At 44.5% G+C, this 24,390-nt stretch overlaps 2 protein-coding genes across 2 annotated transcripts in view; both read right to left on the bottom strand.

Moving 5' to 3' along the window:
* The window catches only part of BEND5 (BEN domain containing 5), a 48,827-nt gene extending 45,317 nt beyond the window's left edge, over positions 1–3,510 (bottom strand). The window contains exon 1 of the mRNA XM_052636761.1: positions 3,260–3,510. Within this exon, the coding sequence (XP_052492721.1) occupies positions 3,260–3,485 (226 nt within the window). The 5' untranslated portion in view covers positions 3,486–3,510. The remainder of the gene's footprint in view (positions 1–3,259) is intronic.
* AGBL4 (AGBL carboxypeptidase 4) overlaps positions 1–24,390 on the bottom strand; it is a 1,457,998-nt gene that overhangs the window by 256,992 nt on the left and 1,176,616 nt on the right. The gene's annotated exons all lie outside the window — the stretch shown is intronic.

The following is a 24,390-nucleotide window of genomic DNA, read 5'->3' as shown; positions in this document are numbered from 1 at the left end:
GGAGGATGGGCGCTCTTCTGAGATTTCCTGAGGAAGATGTAACTTAGCAGGGAGGAAGGTATGTGTGCTCTGAAGGAGGGAGGCTGGTAAGAGAAGAAGGGAAGAGCAGAAGGGGCTTGAAAATTCAGCGCTAAAAACTGCTCTTGAGCTCCAAAACTTGCTTTGAACTGTAAGCTTCACAGACAGCTCTTTTCTCTTCTTTTACTCCTTCCAAGCTTGCTGTGCGGCCGATGGGAGCATCAGCTACTTTACAAAGGAGACTTCCCAGTGGGCACCTGGCATTGGAAGACCTGGGTCCTGAGTCTGGCTTTGTCACTTGCAGCTACGCAGCTGCACAGGAGTCTCTAAGGCTCAGTGTCCTCATCTATACAATGGGAATGGTAACAAAAGCAATCTCCACCAACAGGTTTCTGTGGAGGACTAACAGAGATAATGCACAGGCACAAAGCAAGACTGTCAATAAAGACTGTGTTTGTTTTTTTCGCTTGAACTGAAATCAAGGCTATATATGAGGTCTGACACACATGGAAACCATGGTGTAGAAAATGCCAAGTCCCAAAGCAGCTGGCTTTGACATTTCCTGGATACAGGAGGAGGTACACTTGAACACAGGCTCTGGGTTGGCCTGGGCAAACAGTAATGAAACAGACTTCTCACCAAAAGCCATAATGTAGCCCCAAACTGGCCCCCTGAAACCCTGCTTTTGATGTCAGGGAGGGATTAATTACTCATGGCTAATTCACAAAAACATAGCCTTCTCTGCCTCCTGCTTGAGGACTCACCTAAGCACATCAGCTCCCACAGCACAGTTGTATTTACAACTAGGACATGTCAGAAGAAGAGCTCTTTAAGATGAAGTCACTCTAAGCAATTCTCAGAGCTTCGGCATTTAAGACGGGGTTTCAAGACACACAGGAGAGTTCTTCTAGGATAAATGAATTCCCAAACCCACCCTGGCCCTTCCAATCAGGTCTACAGCCAGAAGAACAGCCCCAGTTTAAAAATTAACCAGCTGATTGGAATTCTAAATGTGGTCTAGCCAACCTCAAGACCTCAAGTTCTTTCTCTTCTCCCCGCAACCCCCCGCCCCCTTTCTCTTCTCAAGGGGAAAAAAAAAAGAAAACAAAACCTGAAGAGAGGTGGGGTAAAGTGCTTTTCAATTCACTTTGCTCAAGCTGGCACCACGCTTCTTCTCTGGATCTACTCTGCCAATTTCCAGATGTTACCTAGTTTTGTGGGTTTTTTTTTTTTTATTGTTTTTAATAATCCCAAAGAGTTATTTCCAACTTGGAAGGATGAACAGTCTATACATTCAAGATTCATGGTCCTCAGACCAAAGATTACATTGTCTTACTTAAAAAGACTTTTGTCAATTTTCAAAATTCAGAGTCTGTGGGGGCTGCCATCTCCCCCAGCAGCCTCTATACAGTGCTTGAAGAGCCAAGCACAGTGTTAATATTTACTGAATGAATAAATGGATGAATGAACAATCTCTAAAAGAGGAAAACAGCCATCCCACACTAAAGCATGTACATACCACTGACTCCTTCTGACATATACCATTTCTCTCCTAGGGTCCTTCCAGATCTAAGACTATAACAGACGCATCAAGAGCATGCTTTCTTTTCTTATAGTCAAGGGGAAGCAATGGTTACAACCTAGTTATAACTTCCTCAGGGCAATTCTGTACTCCTGGGGGGGGAAAAAATCTCCAAATCCCTTCCCTCAGGTAATTAAAATCAAGCAAACAAACAAAACAAAAACCTCATCAACTACAAAGGTTTCCCTCCCCTCCCCCCATATTTTCTTTCATTCTGTTTTTCTGGCCCCAGGCATGCCCAGGTGTCATGGGTGGGTTTATACCACTGCGACCCAGGGCTTGTCAGAGAGGTGGTAAGGACAGTCCTGCCAAAAGGGCCCCAGGTGCTCATCTGTTTCCAGCTTTTCTTCCACTCCTCAACTCTGGCAAACCTACTTTCCAGAGGCAACAGGGAGTGATGGAAAGGAACTTAAGAACTGGAGCTCTAATGTACTGCTAATTTGCCAGGAGACCCTTGGAAAGTCACTTCTCTGTCTCAAGCCACAGTTTCCTTACTTGCCAAATTTAAATATAATAAATGCTGAATTATTCTTTTAAGCTAAATGAAGAAAGCTAAGGAAGTGGGAAAAGACAGGAAAGGTCTCAAACTACAAAACACCAGCAATAGCAACTCATCCCTGGTCTTCTCTTTGCACTGGAGGGCAGGGTGGCTTACTGTCTGCTCAGTCTGAGGTACACCCTCCTTACTTACCAGGAATAGCTAGAAGGCTGCTCCCCAAAACAGAAGTGACACTTTCCTCTTCTACTCCTGTCTGTACCCAAGCCTCCTAGAACTGGCTGCGAAAGATGATCTGCTGACTTTACAAAGGAAAAGGCACTTCAGTATGGCAGAAGGAACTTGGTGAGGGAGACTAGGGGGCTGGTTTCTTGTCCAACTCTAATTGAACCTCAGCATTCTCACCTGTCAAATGGAGATGCGCCACCTGCCTTACCTATCTCTCAGGGCCCTGGGAAAGCAGGAATGGGAAGTCTAGTCTTATCCTGGCCCTCAGCTCTTACTCGAGGAGGCTTCTGGGAGATTCAAAAGGAGTGTGGAGGCTGAGGGATGCTAAGTGCCACTAACTCTTTACCTCTGCACCTATTCAGGGAGGGGCAGGAGAGAGGCACCCAGTACCCAGTGATCAAGGCCTCTTCATCCCATCCAGGGACCGCCCGGATGGGACAAGCATGTCATAGCTCTCCTCTGTGAAGAGGGACTCCCACCTGGAAGAGTCTGACAATATCAAGCCTTGCCTCCTCAGGCAGTACTGCGGGCCTTAAAGGGAGAGACAGCCGGCTAGAGAAACTTAAGGAGACACAGCAGAGAGGCAAGGAAGTGAGACAGAGGGAAAGAGAAGGTGGGAGAGAAATGAAGGTGCAAACAGGCAGAGAGAGAAAGGGAAAGTGAAGCAGCCAGAGAATAGAAACAGAAAGAGTAGGACAGACACGGGGACGTGGAGACAGACTGACAGCCCGCGAGTTGTCCGGGAGGCGGGGAAGACAAAGGGGACCATCCCGTATTTTTAACTGGTCTGGCCTTCTACAGACACCCCGTTCCCCACAGAGAAAAGCCTATGGGACGGGAGGAGGGGGCCGGAGCGAGCAGCGGCTCCCCCCGGCCCCCTCCCCGGCTCCCGGCCCCCGCCCGGTCCCCGGGTCCCTCCCGGCCCCCTCGCTCACCTGCCAGCGCCAGGATCTGGGCCTTGTGGAGCAGCAGCGCGCCCCAGTCGCGGGGGGCGCGCGGGGGGCTCTCGGGCCCAGCGCCCAGCTCCTCCGGGCCCCGGTACACGGCGTACACCTTCTGGTTGTCAAAATCCAGCCGCGAGCGGGGGCTGAAGTCGCGCACGCACGACACGGGCAGCGCGTAGCAGACGTTGTCCTCCAGGAACCGCACAAAGGCGTACATGGTGGGCGCAGGGGGCGGGCCCCGCTCGGCCGGTCAGCCCGCGGGGCGTGCGCGGAGGTGGGGACCCGGCGCGGGGCGCGAGCCGCGCGGCCGGGCCGGGGGCGGGGGCGGCTCCCCAGGGCCCGGGCTCCCCCCGCTGTTATTGTTCCTGAAAGCCCCGCTCTGCCAATCGGCTGCTCTCGCCTGGGCGCGGAACCGGCGGGGAGGGGGGAGGGGGGCGGGGGGCGGGGGGCGGGAGGCGGAGGAGGGGGTTTGGAAGCGCACCGCCACTCGCGAAGTCAGACCCGAGCAATCACAGCCGGAGTGCGATTCGCCGAGGGAAGGGGAAAGGGCCGAGAGACTGCATTGCAATAATGATAATAACAATAGCTTTGCAGGAGGAAAAAAAAAATGCATTGACTAATCATCAGAGTCGCGCTGCATGCTGGATTCGTCGCTTCAACAATCGCGCTACACACCAAATCGCATGGCAGCAAAACTGCACTGCCAAGCAGAGGAGAGTGTGAGGGAAGAAATGCAGGGCGAGGGGCAAGCTTGTTTGGATTCCTAAGTGTGAACTTGCACTTGCAAGCAGGCAGAATTTTGGAGTATTTCAAATAATTCTAAGCACTCCCCTCAACTCCTTTAGTTCACTTTCTTTTTCTTTTTGGCAGAAACTGCCAGCTCCCCTGTGGGGAGGGTCAGTCAGCTAGAAATATTCCCCCTTTGCTGCCAAACTAGTTCTGACCAGAATCTGGGGCTTATCTGGGATTTCCAGTTGGACCAGCTGGCTGGGATGGTGGAGAGTTTATCAAGGGCCCCTCTCAGCTGGAAGGAGCAGGGTAGCCTCTCTCCCCTGTAGTCTTCCAGCAGTGAGGTCCCCTCCACAGCGTGCAGGTCTCTAAACTGGGACCTGCTGGAATGAGCAGGGAGGGGAGGGGTGCTCTCGGGAAGGCAAACCCAGGGCTAGCTGGGCATTTCTGGGGCACCTCGAGGAGTTCAGGAACGGGACTCTCTGGAACAGCAGTCTTTGCTCTGTCCCTAGTGTCACAGGCAGAAGGGAACCTGGAGGGGCTTGTGTCCCCGGGAAAAGTATGAACACCATGAGCCTAAAGAGGGCTGACTGGGGCTGTTCCTCACAGGAACCTCATCTCAGGTGAGGGGGTCAGCATCCTCACAGTGAGGCCTCTGAGAGGGTGGACTTTGTATCCAGTGTGGCTACTTATATTCCCATTGCTTAGCACAAACTTGGCACTTGGTAGGGGCTCAGTGAATTTTGGGTGGAAAATAATAATAATTAAAAATCCGCATTCATCCAGCCATCCAGTCACACCCATTTATTTAAGCAACCAATATTCATTGGGTATGCACCACATGTCAGATTCTGGGCTAAGGGCTGGTGGTAGAGAGAGGAAAACACACAGGATAAACACCTGGATCTCTTGCAGTGTTAGACAGTGTACAAGAGCTTGAGTCTTGATTTTGGATTTCTGTGCTGAAATTAGGTTACTATGAATAACCCTCCTCTGTCCTGGAAACACAGTCTGGTCGGAAAGTATTAAGAAAGTATAAGTAATTATGTTATAGTGAGAAAAGTGTTCTCATAGAGGAATGTTGAATGGAGGTGACAGACTGAATTACATATTATATATTTTAAAAAATTCATTTTAATGAACTCAACCTGTAAGAAAAAAGCAAAATAAATGTGCCAAAATGTTTCTTAGTAGTCGTGGGTGACTTTGCTTTCCTTTGTGTTTTTTGTTTATATAACTATTTTCCCCAATAAGCAGGTATTACTTTATAATCAGAAAGCATTAAACATTATTTTTTTTAAAAGCACTATGCTCACATTTCAGATTAGCTACGTGAATGATTAAGGATAAGCCAAAAACCCCGTCAACACGTTCTCCCCAGATCCAACTGTACAGGTCAGATTAAGTTCCTTTAAGCGGAGCCTCTGATATACACACAGATAAGACCACATGTTGTATGGATGCTTGTTGAACCTCTGTCGCCCTACATACTTGCGGAAAAAAGAGGAGCCACTCTGAATTGTTCCAGCAGGTTTACCTTCATGATTATGATTTGTTTGGACTGATCTTGCATGCGCTTTTATTCTAAGAATACATTCCTATGGTGGTCAAGGGGAAGTAATGTGTAGCAAGACTTCTGATTTAAAAGATGAATCATGCAGAGCTGGCCATATTAAATGAAATACCATGAAACTCCAAACTGTGTTTGCTAAATAATTTCAAGTAGCACCCTGGCCAACCTCCTAGCCCGTCTAGATGAGAGTGACCTCAAAGTACATTACCAGTCTCAATCTCTTATCACCTTCCTGGACATTCCAGTACATTTCAGACACATTAAACTATTTGACATCTTCCAAGAGAGCATGTTTTATCAGGATCTCCAGCCTCTGTGCATTTTCTGCCCTCATCCTGGGGAGTTCTTCCTCCCCGGAGTACACAGTGACCTCACCCTCCCCTGAAGGCCAGTGCACAAGTCACTTCCTCTGTGAAGCTTCCCCAACCAATCTCTCTCCTCAAGCACAGGCAGTTTCTTTCTACTATTTTGTCTGTCACATTTTATCTTCCCTCATTAGAATGAGCGCTCTGGGGGTGGGGTGGGGGGACGAAAAGCATCCTAGCGCGGAACTGGGGAGAAAATGCGAATAAAACAAAGGCGTTAAAGAAAGACACCGCATGAATAACAAACTTCTTACATGCTTTTGCTGAACATCTGTCACATCTTTTCAGAGTTGGAGCTGAATCTCAGCTGTCTTTCTCATTCCCAGTAACCAATATGCCCATCATGATTGCTCTCTTTGTGAGACAGACTCATCCATGAACATATTAAGTACCACTGCACTCTCAGGTTCAAACAAATTCTCCACCCAAGTCAGTGTAAATAGTTCTCATAAGAGGGCAGTTTCATTTTCCAAGAACCCAGAAAGAAGAAAAGAACAAATAATGACATGGATGCCAACAGAGGAAACATGGACTCAATATGTTTTCTTGCAGGTGCACAGAATGGATTCTGGAGAAGGAATGGCATGAACAGGATGTTCAAAGAGACAGCGTTCAGCAGCCTAAAGGCAACAGAAAGACAACCAGAGTTTCTGCTTCCTGTGTGTATCACAGAGTCTTTTAATAAAGCTTCTAGGGAACCTACTAAGTGCGTATCCTTTGTCCTAGTGAAAACTGGAGTCAGAGTACCTCTTTGATCCAGAGACTGTTGCCCCAGGCTTTACACATACCAGAAACTCAAGATGTTGATGATTCAGTGATTGGCAAACAAAGAGAGTTCAAAAGTACATATTTCAGACTTAAAAGAGGTGGTTAAAAATGTCCTGTTTGACCAAATCACGTTTGTACCTCCTCTTCAGTATCCCTGCCAAATGGTCATCCAAGCACTTCTTATATGGTTCTAATGTTAGGAAGTTTACCAGCACCCCTTATCTTTGGGACACTACTGACTGTTAGAAAGGTCTTTCATACTTACACTGATGCAGAACCTTTCCCCCTGTAGCTGTCATACTAAGTTCACCACCAAGACTGTCATGCCAGCCCATGAGATATGGAAAAACTTGGGATCCTATCTCATTAGGATCTTTGTCTTCTGCCCAGACATCTTCACTTCCTTCACCTGTCTTTCCTCATATGACCTGGTTTCAGTGATGATAATTGTGATATCTACTTTTCTTCCTCCAAAGCTTATGCCAGCCACCAAGTATATATGATTTCAATTAATTTCACACCAAACCCTTGAAGTGGGTATTATGAACCTCATGATAGAGTTAGGAAAACTGGCCGAAGAGTTTGGCTCTGGGGAATCCAGGAAAGCCTGTGGTCATATTTGCATTTTAGACATTTTAGATTAGAAATGGTGTGGGTAAAGATTGGGGGGAAGCAGGACTGGGGAGTGGGAGGCCCATGATGAGGCTGCCTGTCTTCTCCCTGCCCCTCCCCTGACTCCCTCTTTCTACCAGCCAAATGTACTTTGCCTCTCTTCCAAGTTACTTTAATGGAGCAGAAAATGTACACATCTGGGGCAGCTTTGCGACTGTGTCTCCTTGCGCTTTCCTGTCGAGTTTTGCAGAGCCTTGGGTTAATGTCAAGCTCCTTCAGTTTAGCCAGCTGAAGCATGATCAGTGGCAGCAGGGGGACTTATGTTTCATATTACTGCATGGAATTCTCAATGTACTTTGTAAAACTATTTTAAGGAGACCTGGGTTCTGTGAGTTTTTAAAGCAACTGGAGCGTGTCTTTTCAACCTCTCTGCTAATGATTGACCACATTTTTTCATGATTTTGCCTTTTTTCCCCCTATGATATTTAATTTGACTTTTTAAGTCTTTGCTTTAAAAAAAAACAAAACTTTTTTTTTTTAATTTTTAAAATTCTGTCCAGAAAAACAACTTGCTGTGCTATGAGCTCAGGGCCGTTGTCTTTTTAGGCTGATTCAAGGAAGGAATGTTGACACATGGCTGGGAGGATCTGGGACTGTCGGGAGGCCCATGCTGGGCATTACCCTGAACAGCTACTATCACCAAAACGGTGGCATAAACACAGTATATCCGTTTGAACTCCTGATGGTGAAGTCTGGCTCAGTCTGACAATGGGGTTTTAGGCAGGGGAGGAGAGGGACAGGAGATAGGGGAAGGAAGGAAAGACAGGACTTGTATGCTGAGAACAACCTCAAAGGCCAGTGAACACTGCCTGGAGTTAGAGGGAATGCCAGCTTGTCATGTAGGTGACAACCTGGAGGGCCAAAGGAATGTGGGCTTTAGAATCAGACCTCTTCTGTAACTTTGGCCAAGACAGTTTGCCTCCCTCAGTTCCCTTACCCATAAAATGAGGCCAATAATATGTATCTTCTGAATATATTGTGAGAATTGGGATAGGAGTTTTTACCTTTTCTGTGTATCAGAATCACTTGTGTTAGGACCAAACTGGAGCCAGGACAGACTCTAAGGGGCAGGCTAGGCCTGAGGTTTAGTCTCTAGGAAAGCTGAGGCACTGGGAACTCCCGCAGGCAGTGTAGCTAGACCAATCAGAAAAATCCCTGTAGCCCACCACCACCCCCCACGCCCCCCCCCGCCCCGCCCGCGCCAGACCCGAGCCAATCCAGATAGGGATGCGAGGTTTAAAAGTCCCGCACGCACGTAAGGTTTAACCAATCAGCTATGCTGTTACAGAAACAAAGAACCGTCTGTATAAAAGTAGATGTGATTCAGAGCTCAGGGCTCTTGTCAGATTCCACTGTGCTGGATGAGAACTGGGCCCTAACTCGAGCTAGCAATAAACCCCTTTATGCTTTTGCATTGCTGTGGACGTCTTATTCTCTCAGTTTTGGGGACTCGGACTCTAGGCATAACAACTTGGAAAACATAAAAAATATGCCACTCCCAGGTCCTGTCCCCCAACATCCTGTGATACAATTGGTCTGGGGATGGGACCTGGGAAATGTTTTCTTTTTAAGTTCCTAGATTATTTTAAAGTCAGACCAGGTTGAGCATGTCTGAATCGGAAGATTTTTAGGTAACATGGTAGTCACAAAGAAATTGCTCAGCAAATCCTAGATACTATTTTCAGGGAAAATACACAGGGCTCTGAAATGTTTGTTTGAAAAGTGACACACTCAGATGACCGTTATATCTATTACTGTTGGCAAAAATCCCTTAGAAGGAATGGAGTAGCCCTCAGAGTCAACAAAAAGAGTCCAAAATGCAGTACCTGGGTGCAATTTCAAAAATGACAGAATGATCTCTGTTCATTTCCAAGGCAAGCCATTCAATATCACAGTAACCCAAGCCTATGTCCCAAGTAGTAATGCTGAAGAAACTGAAATTGAATGGTTGTGTGAAGACCCACAAGACCCTCTAGAACTAACAGCCAAAAAAGATGTCCTTTTCATTATAGGAAACTGTAATGCAGAAGTAGGAAGTCAAGACATACCCAGAGTAACAGGCAAATTTGGCCTTGGAGTACAGAATGAAGCAGGACAAAGGTTAACAGAAATTTGCCAAGAGAACACCCTGGTAATAGCAAATACCCTCTTCCAACAACACAAGAGAAGACTCTACACATGGACATCACCAGATGGTCAATACCAAAATCAGATTGATTATATTCTTTGCAGCCAAAGATGGCTCAGATCATGAACTCCTTACTGCCAAATTCAGACTGAAATTGAAGAAAGTAGGGAAAACCACTACCATTCAGGTATGACCTAAATCAAATCCCTTATGATTATACAGTGGAAATGACAAATAGATTCAAGGGATTAGATCTGATAGACAAAGTGCCTGAAGAACTATGGACAGAGGTTCGTGACATTGTACAGGAGGCAGGGATTGAGACCATCCCCAAGAAAAAGAAATGCAAAAAGGCAAAATGGTTGTCTGAGGAGGCCTTACAAATAGCTGAGAAAAGAAGAGAAGCAAAAGGCAAAGGAGAAAAGGAAAGATATACCCATTTGAATGCAAAGTTCCAAAATATCGCAAGAAGAGATGAGAAAGCCTTCCTCAGTGATCAGTGCAAAGAAATAAAGGAAAACAATAGAATGGGAAAGACTAGAGATCTCGTCAAGAAAATTGGAGATACCAAGGGAACTTTTCATGCAAAGTTGGGCATAATTAAGGACAGAAATTGTATGGACCTAACAGAAGCAGGAGATATTAAGAATAGGTAGCAAGAATGCACAGAAGAACTATACAAAAAAGATCTTCACCACTCAAATAATCACAATGGTATGATCACTCACCTAGAGCCAGACATCCTGGAATGTGAAGTCAAGTGAGTCTTAGGAAGCATCACTGAGAACAAAGCTAGTGGAGGTGATGGAATTCCAGTTGAGATATTTCAAATCCTAAAAGATGATGCTATGAAAGTGTTGCACTCAATATGTCAGCAAATTTGGAAAACTCAGCAGTGGCCACAGGACTGGAAAAGGTCAGTTTTCATTCCAGTCCCAAAGAAAGGCATTGCCCAAGAATGTTCAAACTACTCACTGCACTCATCTCACAAGCTAGCAAAGTAATACTCAAAATTCTCTAAGCCAGGATTCAACAGTACGTGAACTGTGAACTTCCAGATGTTCAAGCTGGATTTAGAAAAGGCAGAGGAACCAGAGATCAAATTGCCAACATCCACTGGATCATGCAAAAAGCAAGAGAGTTCCAGAAAAACACTTACTTATGCTTTATTGACTATGCCAAAGCCTTTGACTGTGTAGATCACAACAAACAGTGGAAAATTCTTCAAGAGATGGGAATACCAGACCACCTGACCTGCCTCCTGAGAATTCTGTATGCACTTCAAGAAGCAACAGTTAGAACTGGACATGGAACGACAGACTGGTTCCAAATCAGGAAAGGAGTAGGTCAAGGCTGTATATTGTCACCCTGCTCATTTAATTGTAGGCAGAGTACATCGTGCAAAATGTTGGGCTGGATGAAGCACAAGCTGGAATCAAAATTGCCAGGAGAAATATCAATAATCTGAGATATGCAGGTGGCACCACCCTTATGGTATAAAGCAAAGAGGAACTAAAGAGCCTCTTGATGAAAGTGAAAGAGAAGAGTGAAAAAGTTGGCTTAAAACTCAACATTCAGAAAACTAAGATCATGGCATCTGGTCCCATCACTTCATGGGAAATAGATGGGGAAACAATGGAAACAGTGACAGACTTTATTTTTTTGGGCTCCAAAATCACTGCAGATAGTGACTGCAGCCATAAAATTATAAGACGTTGGTTCCTTGGGAGAAAAGCTATGAGTAACCTAAACCACATATTAAAAAGCAGAGACATTAGTTTGCTGACAAAGGTCTATCTAGCAAAGCTATGGTTTTTCTAGTAGTCACATATGGATGTGAGAGTTGGACTATAAAGAAATCTGAGCTCAGAAGAATTGATGCTTTTGAACTGTGGTGTTGGAGAAGACTCTTGAGAGTCCCTTGGACTGCAAGGAGAACCAACCAGTCCATCCTAAAGGAAATCAGTCCTGAATATTCATCGGAAAGACTGATGCTGAGGCTGAAGCTCCAATATTTGGCCACCTGATGCAAAAAACTGACTCATTGGAAAAGACCCTGATGCTTTGAAAGATTGAAGGTGAAAGGAGAAGGGGGCAACAGAGGATGAGATGTTTGGATGGCATCACCGACTCAATGGACATGAGTTTGAGTAAGCTCCGGGAGTTGGTGATGAACAGGGAAGTTGGCATGCTGCAGTCTATGGGGTCACAAAGAGTTGGACATGACTGAGTGACTGAACTGAAGTGAACTGGTGGCTCAGTTGGTAAAGAATCTGCCTGCAATGTGGGAGACCCAGGTTCAGTCTCTGGGTGGGGAAGATCACTTGGAGAAGGAAATGGTAACCTAGACCAGTATTCTTGACTGGAAGATCCCATGGATAGAGGAGTCTGGTGGGCTACAGTCCATGGGGTTGTAAAGAGTCGGACATGACTGACAGACTTGGCACACTCGCATCCTTACTAAGTGTGTGGTCATGAACTAATATCTTAATCTCTTCAAGCCTCAGTTTCTTCTTGAAAATATTAATATAGCTTCATAGAGTTGCTGTGAGAATTAAATGAGATAATCCATATAAAATGTTTGGCACAGTAGCTGACACATAGTGAGTTCTCAATATATGATAGTTGCTATTATTGTTATTATTATTATTGTCACTATCATTATTGTTACTAGAATGCTTATCCTCATGCTGAAAGTAAGACTGAATATAATGAGATAAATTATCCTGATAATTATCTAACGAGCACTCCACAATGTTTCGATCCCAGAGCCATTCTCTTTAAACCAGAACCTGTGGGCACAGGGTTGTAGTCACCAAAGACGGACCCAGATCTCACAAGTTCAAAAGCTATTGAGACTATGGGCCTTGTCCAAGCCTGCTGCAGCAAGCACTTCCAGGAGAATGTATTTGGATCCATTCATTCTTTCAAACTTACTTTTTGTGTTTTCTTCGAAGAAATAAAAAACTGCATTATATAAAATCTAAAATGCAGAAGTGTTTACAGCAGTCTGAAGCCAGATGTCTTGGCCTGATCAAGCAGGCAACACAGTGGTCGAGTTCAACCAATCAGATCTCAGCTACATTTTGATCTCATGTTGGTTACACTCAGGAGTTGGCTACATGAATGATCTGAATCCAGGCATTTTAGTCTAGGTTGTGTATACTCTGCATTAGCAAAGCAAAGCAAACCAATTCCCAATGGTTGAAGACCAAAAAAGATTTGTGAATAGAAGAGGGAGAAGAAATGCTGTCACAAAGGAAGAGCATTTGAATTGGTTTTGAAAAACAAACCAATAAATTAGCCTACCTGGGAAGAAAGCAACTTGCCTCAACTATGAATTTCAATCAGGGGACTATTAGTTTTAGAAGCCGCCTCTGGTTCCCATTATTAATTCATTCTGTTACTTTTCAGCTGAAATGTCACTTCCCCAGGAAAGGCTTGCTGGCTTGCTCCTCCCATCCCCCTTCATAGACTAGCTCAGATCCCTGTTACGTATTTCCACTGCTACTTATATTTTTTTCATAAAGTTTATTATAGTATATATTTATTCTATTATTGTCTGTCTCTGCCACTAGGTCAAAAGCTCCTTTAGGGAAGAGGTCCTGTCTTTCTTTAGTGGCTCAGAGGGTAAAGCGTTTTCCTGTAATGCAGGTGGACCTGGGTTCGATCCCTGGGTCAGGAAGATCCTCTGGAGAAGGAAATGGCAACCCACTCCAGTACCTTTGCTCGGAAAATCCCATGGACGGAGGAGCCGGTAGGCTATAGTCCATGAGGTAGCAAAGAGTCAGACACGACTGAGCAACTTCACTTAGTGTATCCTAGCACCCAGCCGGGCATAAGGCAGACTCTAAAAAACACTTGTTAAATGAATGCATATCTGAAACAGACCCTGGAGGAGAGAAGCCCGCAAAGGTGAGGTGGGAGAGGTGTCCCAAGGGCCTTATTCTGTCCCTCTGAGTCTTATCTTCTTCTTGAGAGTGTCTGTGTGTTTCTGGGCCCCCACCATGTCTGGTCCCCATAAACTGGCCCCTCAAAACAATAAAAGCCCTCAATTTTCCTTTAGAACCACTGGACAGACTGAAATTTTCAAAATGTTTTTCTAAAGGTAAAGAGAGAAAAAATTGGAAATAATTACAGAAAAATTATCACACTGACAATTACACACAGTTATCACACACTGGAACCAACAATAAATGTAATAGTATCAAGAACCTCACTGACACAGTCCATGGGCCTCCTGGACACGAGGTAGTGATTTTTGCCTCATCCTACAAGGGTAAATTTCCTTTTTACCCTGCTGTTAGCTAGGTGTCACTGACTCTCAAAGCCCTACTCATGGTGAATGCTGGCTCGTTCTAGTTTTTTGATGATTCCAACATTATTTGGGAGGTAACAGGGCAACTTTGCTCCAGTGGCCACATGCTAGTTCTCTGGTTATCGTCTCTGCTCATTTCAAGCACCTGTGGCTCAGAATATCTGCCCTTCACAGGTCCACAGAGGGTCAGAGTGCACCCCACATTGTCATCCACTCTTAGACTTTTGTTTGATAACTCTGGACTGCCACTCTGGGTCACAGGCACACAAGGGAACATTCATTCACGGAACGGAATCTTCTCAGAAAATCATGAATAACTCTGATTTTCTTAAGAATATATCCTAACCACACCATAAATTCAATACAAAATCTGAAGAATGGTATGAAAACAGAACTAACAGCTATTGGTTTCCATAATAGGATCTATTCAGGCTGCTTTATACATATCACCTTTAATATTTTCAGCGCACTCACAAGATTTGATATTTACATTTTTTTTTTTAAGGAGGAAACTAAGACTTATAGAGGTAACAGCAGTTGCTTATATCGTGTGGAGAAGCCCTGAACCTTAGTTTCTTGACCCAATATCTGGTTTCAAGGACTGCTTTGATATAGGCCTTACCTCAGAGTTTCCTGGGCAACAAGGAACTGAATTGATTGTAAAGTTTCATCCCCACTCCCTATTTTAGAGGCTTGAATCTTGACTAGAAATCTGAGAACTAAATCTTAGGGCCAAGTCTAATATCTGTTAATCCACGCATCCCTAGCTTGAGTAGCTAATGATTCTGAGAATATTGATGACGTGACTACCATAACTACATTATCTAGGGTTTCTGAAACCACGGTTACTTACTCCAGAGACCCTGAATTCTTTTTAAAGAACTCTGAGGTTTCTAGCTCAAGCAGATTTCTATATTCTTATAGCCTCTGTTGATAGTCAGGGAAAAACTATTGGGGATTACCTGTTACCACAAAGTCTGGAAGGAGCCTCCACTGAGCCGGAACAGAAGACTGGAGAGCTCCAGTTAGAGAAATCTCTGGGAGAAATGTCACCCCACCCCATTCTTATCCTCTGTTACTTGGAGGAATAAAAACAAGAAGAGAAATAACAGCCATGAACTTTTGTGGAATGTTTGCCTCATGCCAGGCTTTACATATATTTCTCATTTAATCCTCAAAGCAATCCAGGGTGGCAGGTACTATTATTAACAGTATCAGCCACATTTGAGGGTTGAAGAAACCTAGGTATAGGGATGCTAGCTAACTTTCCCAAGGTCACATGGGAGTATATGGTGGAGCCAGGGCCCAAACTCAGGCTATCTGACTCTAGAGGCTCAACCACGGATTTGTACTCCAACTCTGGCTCGATCTGAGTCAGACTCTTGACCTGGTGAGGGTGACCATGGTCACCTCTGGGGAGGTGATAAATCATCCATCCTCAGAGGGTCATCTACTGGTTTGCAAGGGATGTCCAGACCACTCTGATTGGTCCAGGTGAGACCCTATCAAGCACTATCTCAAAAAACATCCTGGAGTTTATTAACATTTTCATCCCATGTTATGGTGGATGGGAATGTACTAGATTCAGTCAGCAGTATAAAGATAGCTTTCTTTTACTTACTCAAAATCAATTTATTTAGTACCACAATAGGGCCACCTATTATGCCAACCAAAAAAAAAAAAGTTCTTGACCTCTAAGCATTTCTATTGTAATGGAAAATGACCCTTCTATACAACATACAACACAGTTTTGTTGTTGTTGATAGTCTTTTTCATATATTCCTTTAGTTTACTCTATGACACCTACCCTAACAGAACTTAGAACCCTGTTTCATCCACTAATAGAGTCTGGAGCCTCCCTCCACCTTCTTTGAGGCAGGAGTTCACCTACCCCATAGGATTCTTACACTGTATTGAAACTTCTCTTTATAGATATTTATATCTTTGCTCACCAGGAACAAGAGACTTTGTTTTGTTTTGTTTTGTTTTCTCTCTAACTCAATCAATCAGTCATTTGGTGGGTGAACTGGTGGTGGGTGAACTGTGTGCAGAATATCAGAACCCCACTTCCCCTTCTTTACTATCAGGTACATCATTATTATTATGGAAAATAAATGGCTAGAATAGAGGAAGAAGAGATTACTCAGTTAAGGGTGATGCCTATTTGCTTGTTCTAAAATATAGGATCATTTCAGTTCAGTTCAGTCACTCAGTCGTGTCCAACTCCTTGCGACCCCATGAATCGCAGCACGCCAGGCCTCTCTGTCCATCACCATCTCCCGGAGTTCACTCAAACTCACGTCCATCTAGTCGGTGATGCCATCCAGCCATCTCATCCTCTGTTGTCCCCTTTTCCTCCTGCCCCAATCCCTCCCAGCATCAGAGTCTTTTCCAATGAGTCAATAGGCAAGGGTATATAAGACTCTGGATGAGGTGGCCAGAGAGTTTAACTCAATTGGCAGAAAGAATTAGTACCTGGGCAGGCCCCACCCAACCCTGCTAATTCATACTTCCTTTGCTGGGCCATCAGATAGTCTCTGATCACTGAACTCTGCTTTTTGGCTCCAGGACCCAGAGCAAAGTGGCGGCCGGCACAGAAGGGGTTACGAGGCAACAGGAAAAGTGAAATATGCACAGGCTTTAGACCCAGAGTTGTGTTCAATTATTGTTCCATTACCTTGAGCAAATCTCTTTCAGGTTTCTTAACTATCAAATAGAATCCTATAAAGCTGTCACAGGGTCCAGAAGACTATGTGTGGAAAGAGACTGGCAGGATCAATGCCTCATGCATAGTAGGTCCCATGAAAACCAGTTGTCTTCTTCATTCTCATTTTCTGAGAGAGTCTCTATTACTTTTTTCTCCCACAAGGTCACTTGGACTTCCCAGGTAGCGCTAGTGGTAAAGAACTCTCCCGTCAATCCAGGAGACAAAGGAGACGCAAGGTTTAATCCCTGAGTCGGGAAGATAACCTGGAGAAGGAAGGCCATGGCAGCCCACTCCAGCATTCTTGCCTGGAGAATCCCATGGACAGAGGAGCCTGGCGGGCTACAGCCCATAGGATGGCAAACAGTCAGACACAGCTGAAACAACAGCGTGCACACACCAGGAGGTCACTGGGTAATGACAGGATGGATCACCAGAAGCCAGGTATTTGGGGGTGCAGTATCTTCCCCCCTCTCTCCAAAGACTGGCCAGCATTACTGCAGAGATACCGCTCACCATTCTCTCCTGGCCACCCCTGGGGCAGTGTGCTTGGTTTGAGAAAGCTGGGACCTTAGCAAGATCTGCACTTTTATCTTAAAAAATTTTAGGACTTAAGCTGAGTTTGGGGTTTTATTGTCTGCTTTTAAAATTATGTTCAGCTTTTGTATATTTAAAATATGCCTTCAAAATTGTGCAACACAGTGTTCTCAATCATAAAGTAGGATGAGTTATGTTATGTTTTTTTCTGTTCCCAGCTCTGGGTTCTCTTTTTGTCTCCTTATATGAATTTTTCTGCAGTGTGCTGACTTATGTCCTAACTTATCTGGGATACTGGCTGTGAAATTCTGGACACTGTTCTTAACTCCTGTGAGACTGCATTATGCGTTCATTCATCTACTAATGACTATTTGTTGAGGGCTCATTATATGCCAAAAGCTTTACTTACTATTTGGGAAACAGTGGAAAGCCGGACAGACTGTTTTCTTCCATAAAATGGGAAACTAAGCTTTTAGGATTGAGAAAAGCAAATGAGATAGTATAGGTAAAAGAGAAGAAAAGGCAGAGAAAAGTACTGAAGTTTATTGAGATCTTTGTCCCTGCAAGTCTTAGATGCTTCACATGCAACGCTCATAATAACCTTACAGACCCATCAACTGAGGATCAGAGAGGAAAAGTTAGGGCCTAAGTTACTTCTTGGATTCAAACTCCCCTCTGCTCTGTTGCTTCTCATGGTACCTGGCACATTGCTTGTCATTTGCTAGGTGTGTTAATTCCCATTACAAGCTCCATGTAGAATCTGGGAGGCTGTACTCCTCTTCCTGCTAGCTTCCTGACATCTGACAGCACCAACTGTGATCTGGGTAGAGTAAGAGGTACTCGAATGAAAGGGCCAAATCCTATCCCCTGGTTCCCTAGGGGGCAAGATGCAAAGAAAGCTTACGAAAGGCAGGGGCATAGGGGGACATATGCATGAAGCTTACAAATTTAAATTCGCCGTTGGAACATGCAAACAGTTATTAGTAACTTCAAGTCATCCAGGGAAGGACTCTGTGGTCTTCAGGCATCCAGAATCATCAGCTTAGGGGAAATCCAGCAAGCGGACTCCTGGCAAGAAAAACATTTCTTTTCCCAAGTCAACACATCTCTGCTGCTTTGACCTTTAAAGATGAAATGATCAAAACACTATCCCTCTGACTCTTACCACTCCCCAAGCGGAGGCAGATCTCATCTGCACAAACAACGAGGTACATTTTTCCACTTGAGATGTCCAGTGTCCAAGGAAGAAAGCATCTTCCAGGAAACATTCACTTAGGGCCTGCACACTTTCAAGAGGCTGAGAGAAGCATAGGAAATGAAATCACCCTGCTTACTCTTGGCGAGGGGGCTGCAAAATTGCCCAAGCTAAACAAGCTGGACCTGTGCACCAGTTTTTCTTCCACCTTTCTGTTTGGACAGACCACAGCAAGAGCACAAAACAGACTTACCAACATAGGAGCCAGATAAGTACTGTCAACATGGTTTTAATTTTTGAGAAAATGCTTATCTTTGGTATTAAAAAAAGGTAGGGCTATGCCAGAGGGTGCTTGTTGCCACTGAGGAAAGTTGGGAGGGTTACCAGAATGAAAAGGCAGACAGGGTGGAAGAAAAGAAGAACTCTGCAAGCAAGCAAAGAAAGGGAAAAGAAAAAAAATCTTTTCCTTGGCATAAAGAAATTTCATCCTGAAGGTTCTTTTTCTCTTCTTTTCTTGGCAGTGTAATAAACACCTTAAAATAGTGTTATAAGACGGAAACAGATTCTATAGAAGCGGGAAACCAAGAATAGTGATATCAGAGAACTTACAGCCCAAACCTCTCATTCTAGAAATGATTAAACTGCAGACAGAAGGACAATGATTTACCCAAAGTCAAAAAGTTTGTCTTTGACCAAATCAGTCCTGGCATCCAGCTTCTGGTGAGCCTTTCCTCTATCATATATTGCCATGCTCACTACTGATCATGGGAGAAAGCCTCCAGAAAAAGGTGATCTTATCCGTGCCTCTGGCATTAGCTTATCTACTCCTAGAGAACCATATAACTCATCATTTGCAAGGTTTAGCGTCAGGAAGCCTTTCCTACTTGGGGAGAGGGTGTCTGGCTGCCATTTCCATCTGCCTTCTCTGCCATCTCCTCTACTTCCCAATCAACCCCCATCAGTGAGATTCTCTAACACTCGGGCCAAAGCATGAACCCAACCCATTTTGGAGGGTTGACCTAAGCATAGCTGATGCAATCTGGACTCCCAAAGAGGCTTGACTGAAATATGAAAGCAAAGGCACCAGAATGCAGTGAAGTGATCCAAGCTTTGATAAATCTGAGCTCCAATCCCAGCTCCACAGCCCATCAGCTGGGCAGAGCTGAGGAAGTCACTTGACTTCTCTGAAGCTTGGTCTCCTTATCTGTGGTATAGGGAGGCTTACCTTGCAGGGTACTTGATACAATTAAATAAGAGAGCATGCAGAAAGCCTCCAGTCCAGATCTTTGTACACAGTGGACACAGGTGTAAACAAAAGCATTAAAAAAAAAAATCTGATTGAGAAAGCATAGGTGTATAGCCCAAACTCAAAAAATATTTCCTGGACCACTTTCTTTGAGCCAGACCCTGTGCTAAATATTATGACAGAGACAAAAAAGAAATGGGCCTTACCCGGGTAGAAGTCATTTTTTTCCCCTCACTGTTATGGGTTGAATTGTGTCCTCCCTTCCAAATCTATGTCAACGTCCTAACTCCTCATATCTGGGAATGTGACTTTATTTGGAAATTGGATGTAATTAAATTAAAACAAGCTCATTAAGGTGGGTCCAGTCCAAAATGACTGATGTCCTTCTAAGAGGAGAAAAACAGTATGTGAAGACAGAGACACGTAGGGATAATGTGGGGTGCGTGATTACAGAGCCAAGATGGAGAGATGCAACTGTAAACTAAGGAAGTTCAAGGGATGACGGAAAACTGGAAGAAGCACAACAGCCTGAGAGTGAGCATGGCTCTGCCGACATCTTGATGTTGGACTTCTAGCCCCCAGAAGAGGGAGAGAATAAATTTCTGTTGTTTTAAGCTATCCAGTTTGTGGTACTTAGTTTCGGCAGCCTTAGGAAACTAATACAATTGAGGAGACACGCAAGGGAGCCAATTCAATAACTGTAACAGAAGAAGTGGTATAACATTTATTGAGTTCCTTGTGCTGAGCCTGTTACATTTATTCAATTACGTGATCTTGGTTAAGCCAGTAAGAAAGGTTTCTTTTGTGAGGCTCGAGGCTAATGGAAGTATGTGTAGGTGGAGGTAGTTTGTCCAAGAAAATGGGCAGCCTGTGGCTGCCTGACTATTCTCTATAGTTGGAGTTGACACCTGAACGATGGCTAGAAGCTCTGCAGGTATGAGAGGGTAGAGAGAGCAGACACCATTTGGGCTGAGAACCCAGTGCATGAGGAAGCAGAGAAGGATGAACTAGTTTTGTAACTCTCAGGAAACTACAAATATTTAAGCATTGCTTGGAGCATAGTGTTATCTTTCTTTTAAACTGTCTTCTCCACTTTGATACCCCACAGAACCCTCTTATTCAAAATGTCCCAGAATGAACTAGACCCTTTTTCTACCTCCATGCATACCTCTCCTTCCTTGCTCTCCCTCCTGCCTTCCCTGATTTGATGAATGGTCCACTTACCCACCCCTCCAGCCTGGCTAGAAGTCTGAGAGTGCCTGCAGGCTCAACTCTTGGAAAGTGACTTCTTTTTTGCTTCTGATTTACACCATCCTTTCTGAGCTTTACTATCTCTGGTTCTGATGGATTCTCACTTGGCACAAGCTCCCAACTCTCCAGCTGTGTCTCTCAGCCATATTCCTTCCACTCAAGCCTCTCTGCCAGATAATGAATGATCTGTAAACAAGTTCTTAATTGCGCCAGGGGAGCACGTATTTAAAGAAACTTTGTGATAAAGCAAAGGATCCTTTTTATAACATGAAGAACATTTCTCTCACAATCCCCCTTAATTTATCATTTCATCTGGTTTTTTGTTAGTTGGTTAGTTAGTTACTCTGTCCTGTCTGACCCTCTGTGACCCCATGGACTGTAGTCCATCAGGCTCCTCTGTCCATGGAATTCTCCAGGCAAAAATACTGGAGTGGGTTGCCGTTTCCTTCTCCAGGGGATCTTCCCAACCCAGGGGTTGAACCTGGGGCTCCTGCATTGCAGGCAGATTCTTTACCATCTGGGCCACCAGGGAAGCCTCATTTTACACATTAAATCTAAAGGTCATCCCAGAGCAGGGTCCCTGAAACAAACAAAAAAACCCCCAAGGAAAGAGGGTACCATCCTGAGATGCAGCCATGTCAGGTGCTTCCTAAGATACTCTTCTTTCTAAGTCCAGTCCCTTTGGCCCTTAAACCCAAGACATGGGTACTTGCTGGGGAGAAAGGAAATTTTGAATCCTGGCAAGAAAAGGAAGGACGTGTGGATTTTTTAAGGACCTAATATATAAGCTCTTGTATGTTCTCTCTTCACGATAATCCCATGAACTGCTACCATTGTATAAACAAGAAAGTTCAGCACCTTACCCAAGCTAGTGGCAGCTTGTAGGGGAGATGACTAATATAGAAGGGGTGCCTGAATTAACTGTAATGAGATTCTTGTTTCTAAGCACACCCTTTCAAGCTGTTTGGGCCATCTGATAAAGCCAGCCACATTGCCTTCCCGAAGTGGATATGAAGTCCTCAGTCAAAAAGCATGCCTTCTGCCTCGTGCCGACTTTCCCAGTGGGTGGGCAAGAGGCTACAGTGGAAATGTTTCTGCTTGCTGCTGCCTGGGGCTCTGCCCTCGTGCTGGGAATCAGTGTTAGGTGCTGCCATGAGCAGGGTGCATCCAGCCACATGGGCCCTTCGGAGAGGAAAGCTTGGCTTGGATCTGAAATCGAATGTCCTCTAGGGAGTTTGAAAAGGTAGTTTTTGTGCAGTTCATAACGGCCCAGCTGTTGCAAAAAGAGGAAGCACAGCGTTTTTAGAATAGTTAGTGGCGTGTGACAGAACCCAAAGACTGTGCCCGCAGAAACCTTGCCTGGGTTCATTTGTTTCAGAAAAGAGTGTTCACAGGGCAGGCGCAGTGCTCTGTGCTGGGTTCTCTCAGCTTCTCCCTCTTGGAGGGCCTCTTCCTGTCTGTACTTGCACGTGCTCAAGTCCTTCCCTCAGGCTGGCTCAGGTGGTCCACCCTGAACCACCTCCAAACTCTTGCTCATCCTTGCCTCAGCTTTCATTTCTTCCTTAGCTCCTCATGAGCACAACTTTAGGAAACAAGCGCAGCCCACATGTATTATCGGTGTCTACTTACCTCCCATTCACTCTTCAGCCCCCCTCTGCAGTCTGACCTTTGCCTGGACCTCCCAGGTTACCAACGACCTACTGAATTCAAGTCACTGAATTCCTTCATTTGGTCTCAGCAGCAGTCACACTGTTGACCTTGTCTTCTTCCAGCAATGTTTTCTCCTCTTGACTTTCGTTGTCTGGATTTATCCCTACCTCTTCTTCAATAACCCCCAATTTCCACAAAGAATCCTTTTCTCTGACCCACATTTTACATGTCAGTATTGCTCAGAATTTTGGCCTAGAATTCTGGTCTTCTGATTTTGTGTGTTCACACATTTAGAACAGACTTCTCCCCAGAGCTCCTGTCATATGTATAGAGTTACTTATTAGACATCTGGACTTTGAGGTCTAAATGGCATCTCAACTATTCCAAACCCATCTCTTCAAACCTTTCTCCCCAAGCCTGTGTCTTCTCAAATGTTCCCTATTTTTAAATAACTCCCTCATCCACTAGTGATCAGGTCAGAAACCTGTGAGCTCTGCTTGACTCCTCTTGTCTTCTTAGCTCTCAGTCATTAAGTGCTATCAATTCTATAAATATGTCTCAAACCTACCTGTATCTCTTATTTGTTACATTCTACTTTACTTTTTGTTTCTCTGCTTTTTAGCTTTCTCTTCCCAAGTGTATCCTCTGAACCAGACTGATCTTCCTCAAATGCAAATCTGATCATGTTACCCACGAATAACTTTCCAAAGGCTAAGCATCTATCTTCAAAAAAAGCCTCACGTGATTTATTATTATTATTATTATTATTTTTCCTCACGTGATTTAAATCCTCTATGGTCGATCCTCTATCAGCTCTCTGGGTTCAACTTATGCTATATATTTCTTCCTCCTCAACTTCAGTCAAACTGGCTGCTGCTTGGTTCTCCTTTTCCCCCTTCTCCTTTTAACTTTTTACTTTGAGATAATGGTAGTTGTTGTTGTTTATTTGCTAAGTCGTGTCCGAGTCTTTGCAGCCCCATGGACCACAGCACACCAGGCTCCCTTGTCCTTCACCATCTCCTTTAGTGTGCTCAAATTCATGCCCATTGAGTCAGTGATGCTATCCAACCATCTTATCTTCTGTTGTCCCCTTTTCTTCCTGCCCTCAGTCTTTGCCAGCATCAGAGTCTTTTCCAATGAGTCAGCTCTTCTCATCAGGTAGCCAAAGTACTGGAACTTCAGCTTCAGTATCAGTCTTTCAGTGAATATTCAGGGTTGATTTCCTTTAGGATTGACTTGTTTGACCTCCTTGCTGTCCAAGAGACTCTCAACATCACAATTCAAAAGCATCAATTCTTTGGTGCTCAGCCTCCTTTATGGCCCAACTCTCACATCTGTACATGACTACTGAAAAACCCATAGCTTTGACTACATGGACCTCTGTCAGCAAAGTGATGTCTCTGCTTTTCAATATGTTTTCTAGGTTTGTCATAGCTTTTCTTCAAAGGAACAAGTGTCTTTTAATTCTGTGGCTGTAGATCCCATCTGCACTGATTTTGAAGCTCAAGGAAGTAAAATCTGCCTCTGTTTGTACTTTCCCCCCTTCTCTTTGTCATGAAGTGATGGGACTGGATGCCATGATCTTAGTTTCTTCTTTTTCATGTCGAGTTTTATGCTAGCATTCTCACTCTCCTCTTTTACTCCCATTAAGAAGCTCTTTAGTTTCGCTTCACTTCCTGCCATCAGAACGGTATTACCTGTATATCGGAGACTGTTTACATTTCTTTTGGCTGTCTTGATCCCAGCTTGTGATAACTGTAGATTCATATACAATTGTCAGATATAATCCAGAGAGATCTCACGTGCTCCTCACCCAGTCTCCTCCATGGTGACATCTTACATGTTGCATTGCAGTACCGTGCCCAGAAAAATCAACATTGCTATATCCACTGACCTTATTCATATTTCACCAGTTTTACATGTACACATTTGTGTGTACGTGTGTTTAGCTCTATGCAATTTTATCACCTGTGTAGGTTCATGTGT

Source organism: Budorcas taxicolor, chromosome 3 (genome assembly GCF_023091745.1).
Source record: "Budorcas taxicolor isolate Tak-1 chromosome 3, Takin1.1, whole genome shotgun sequence".
In the NCBI taxonomy this organism is placed as follows: domain Eukaryota; kingdom Metazoa; phylum Chordata; class Mammalia; order Artiodactyla; family Bovidae; genus Budorcas; species Budorcas taxicolor.
Note: the sequence above shows the minus strand (reverse complement) of the source record. Positions and strands in the feature narration are given on the sequence as shown.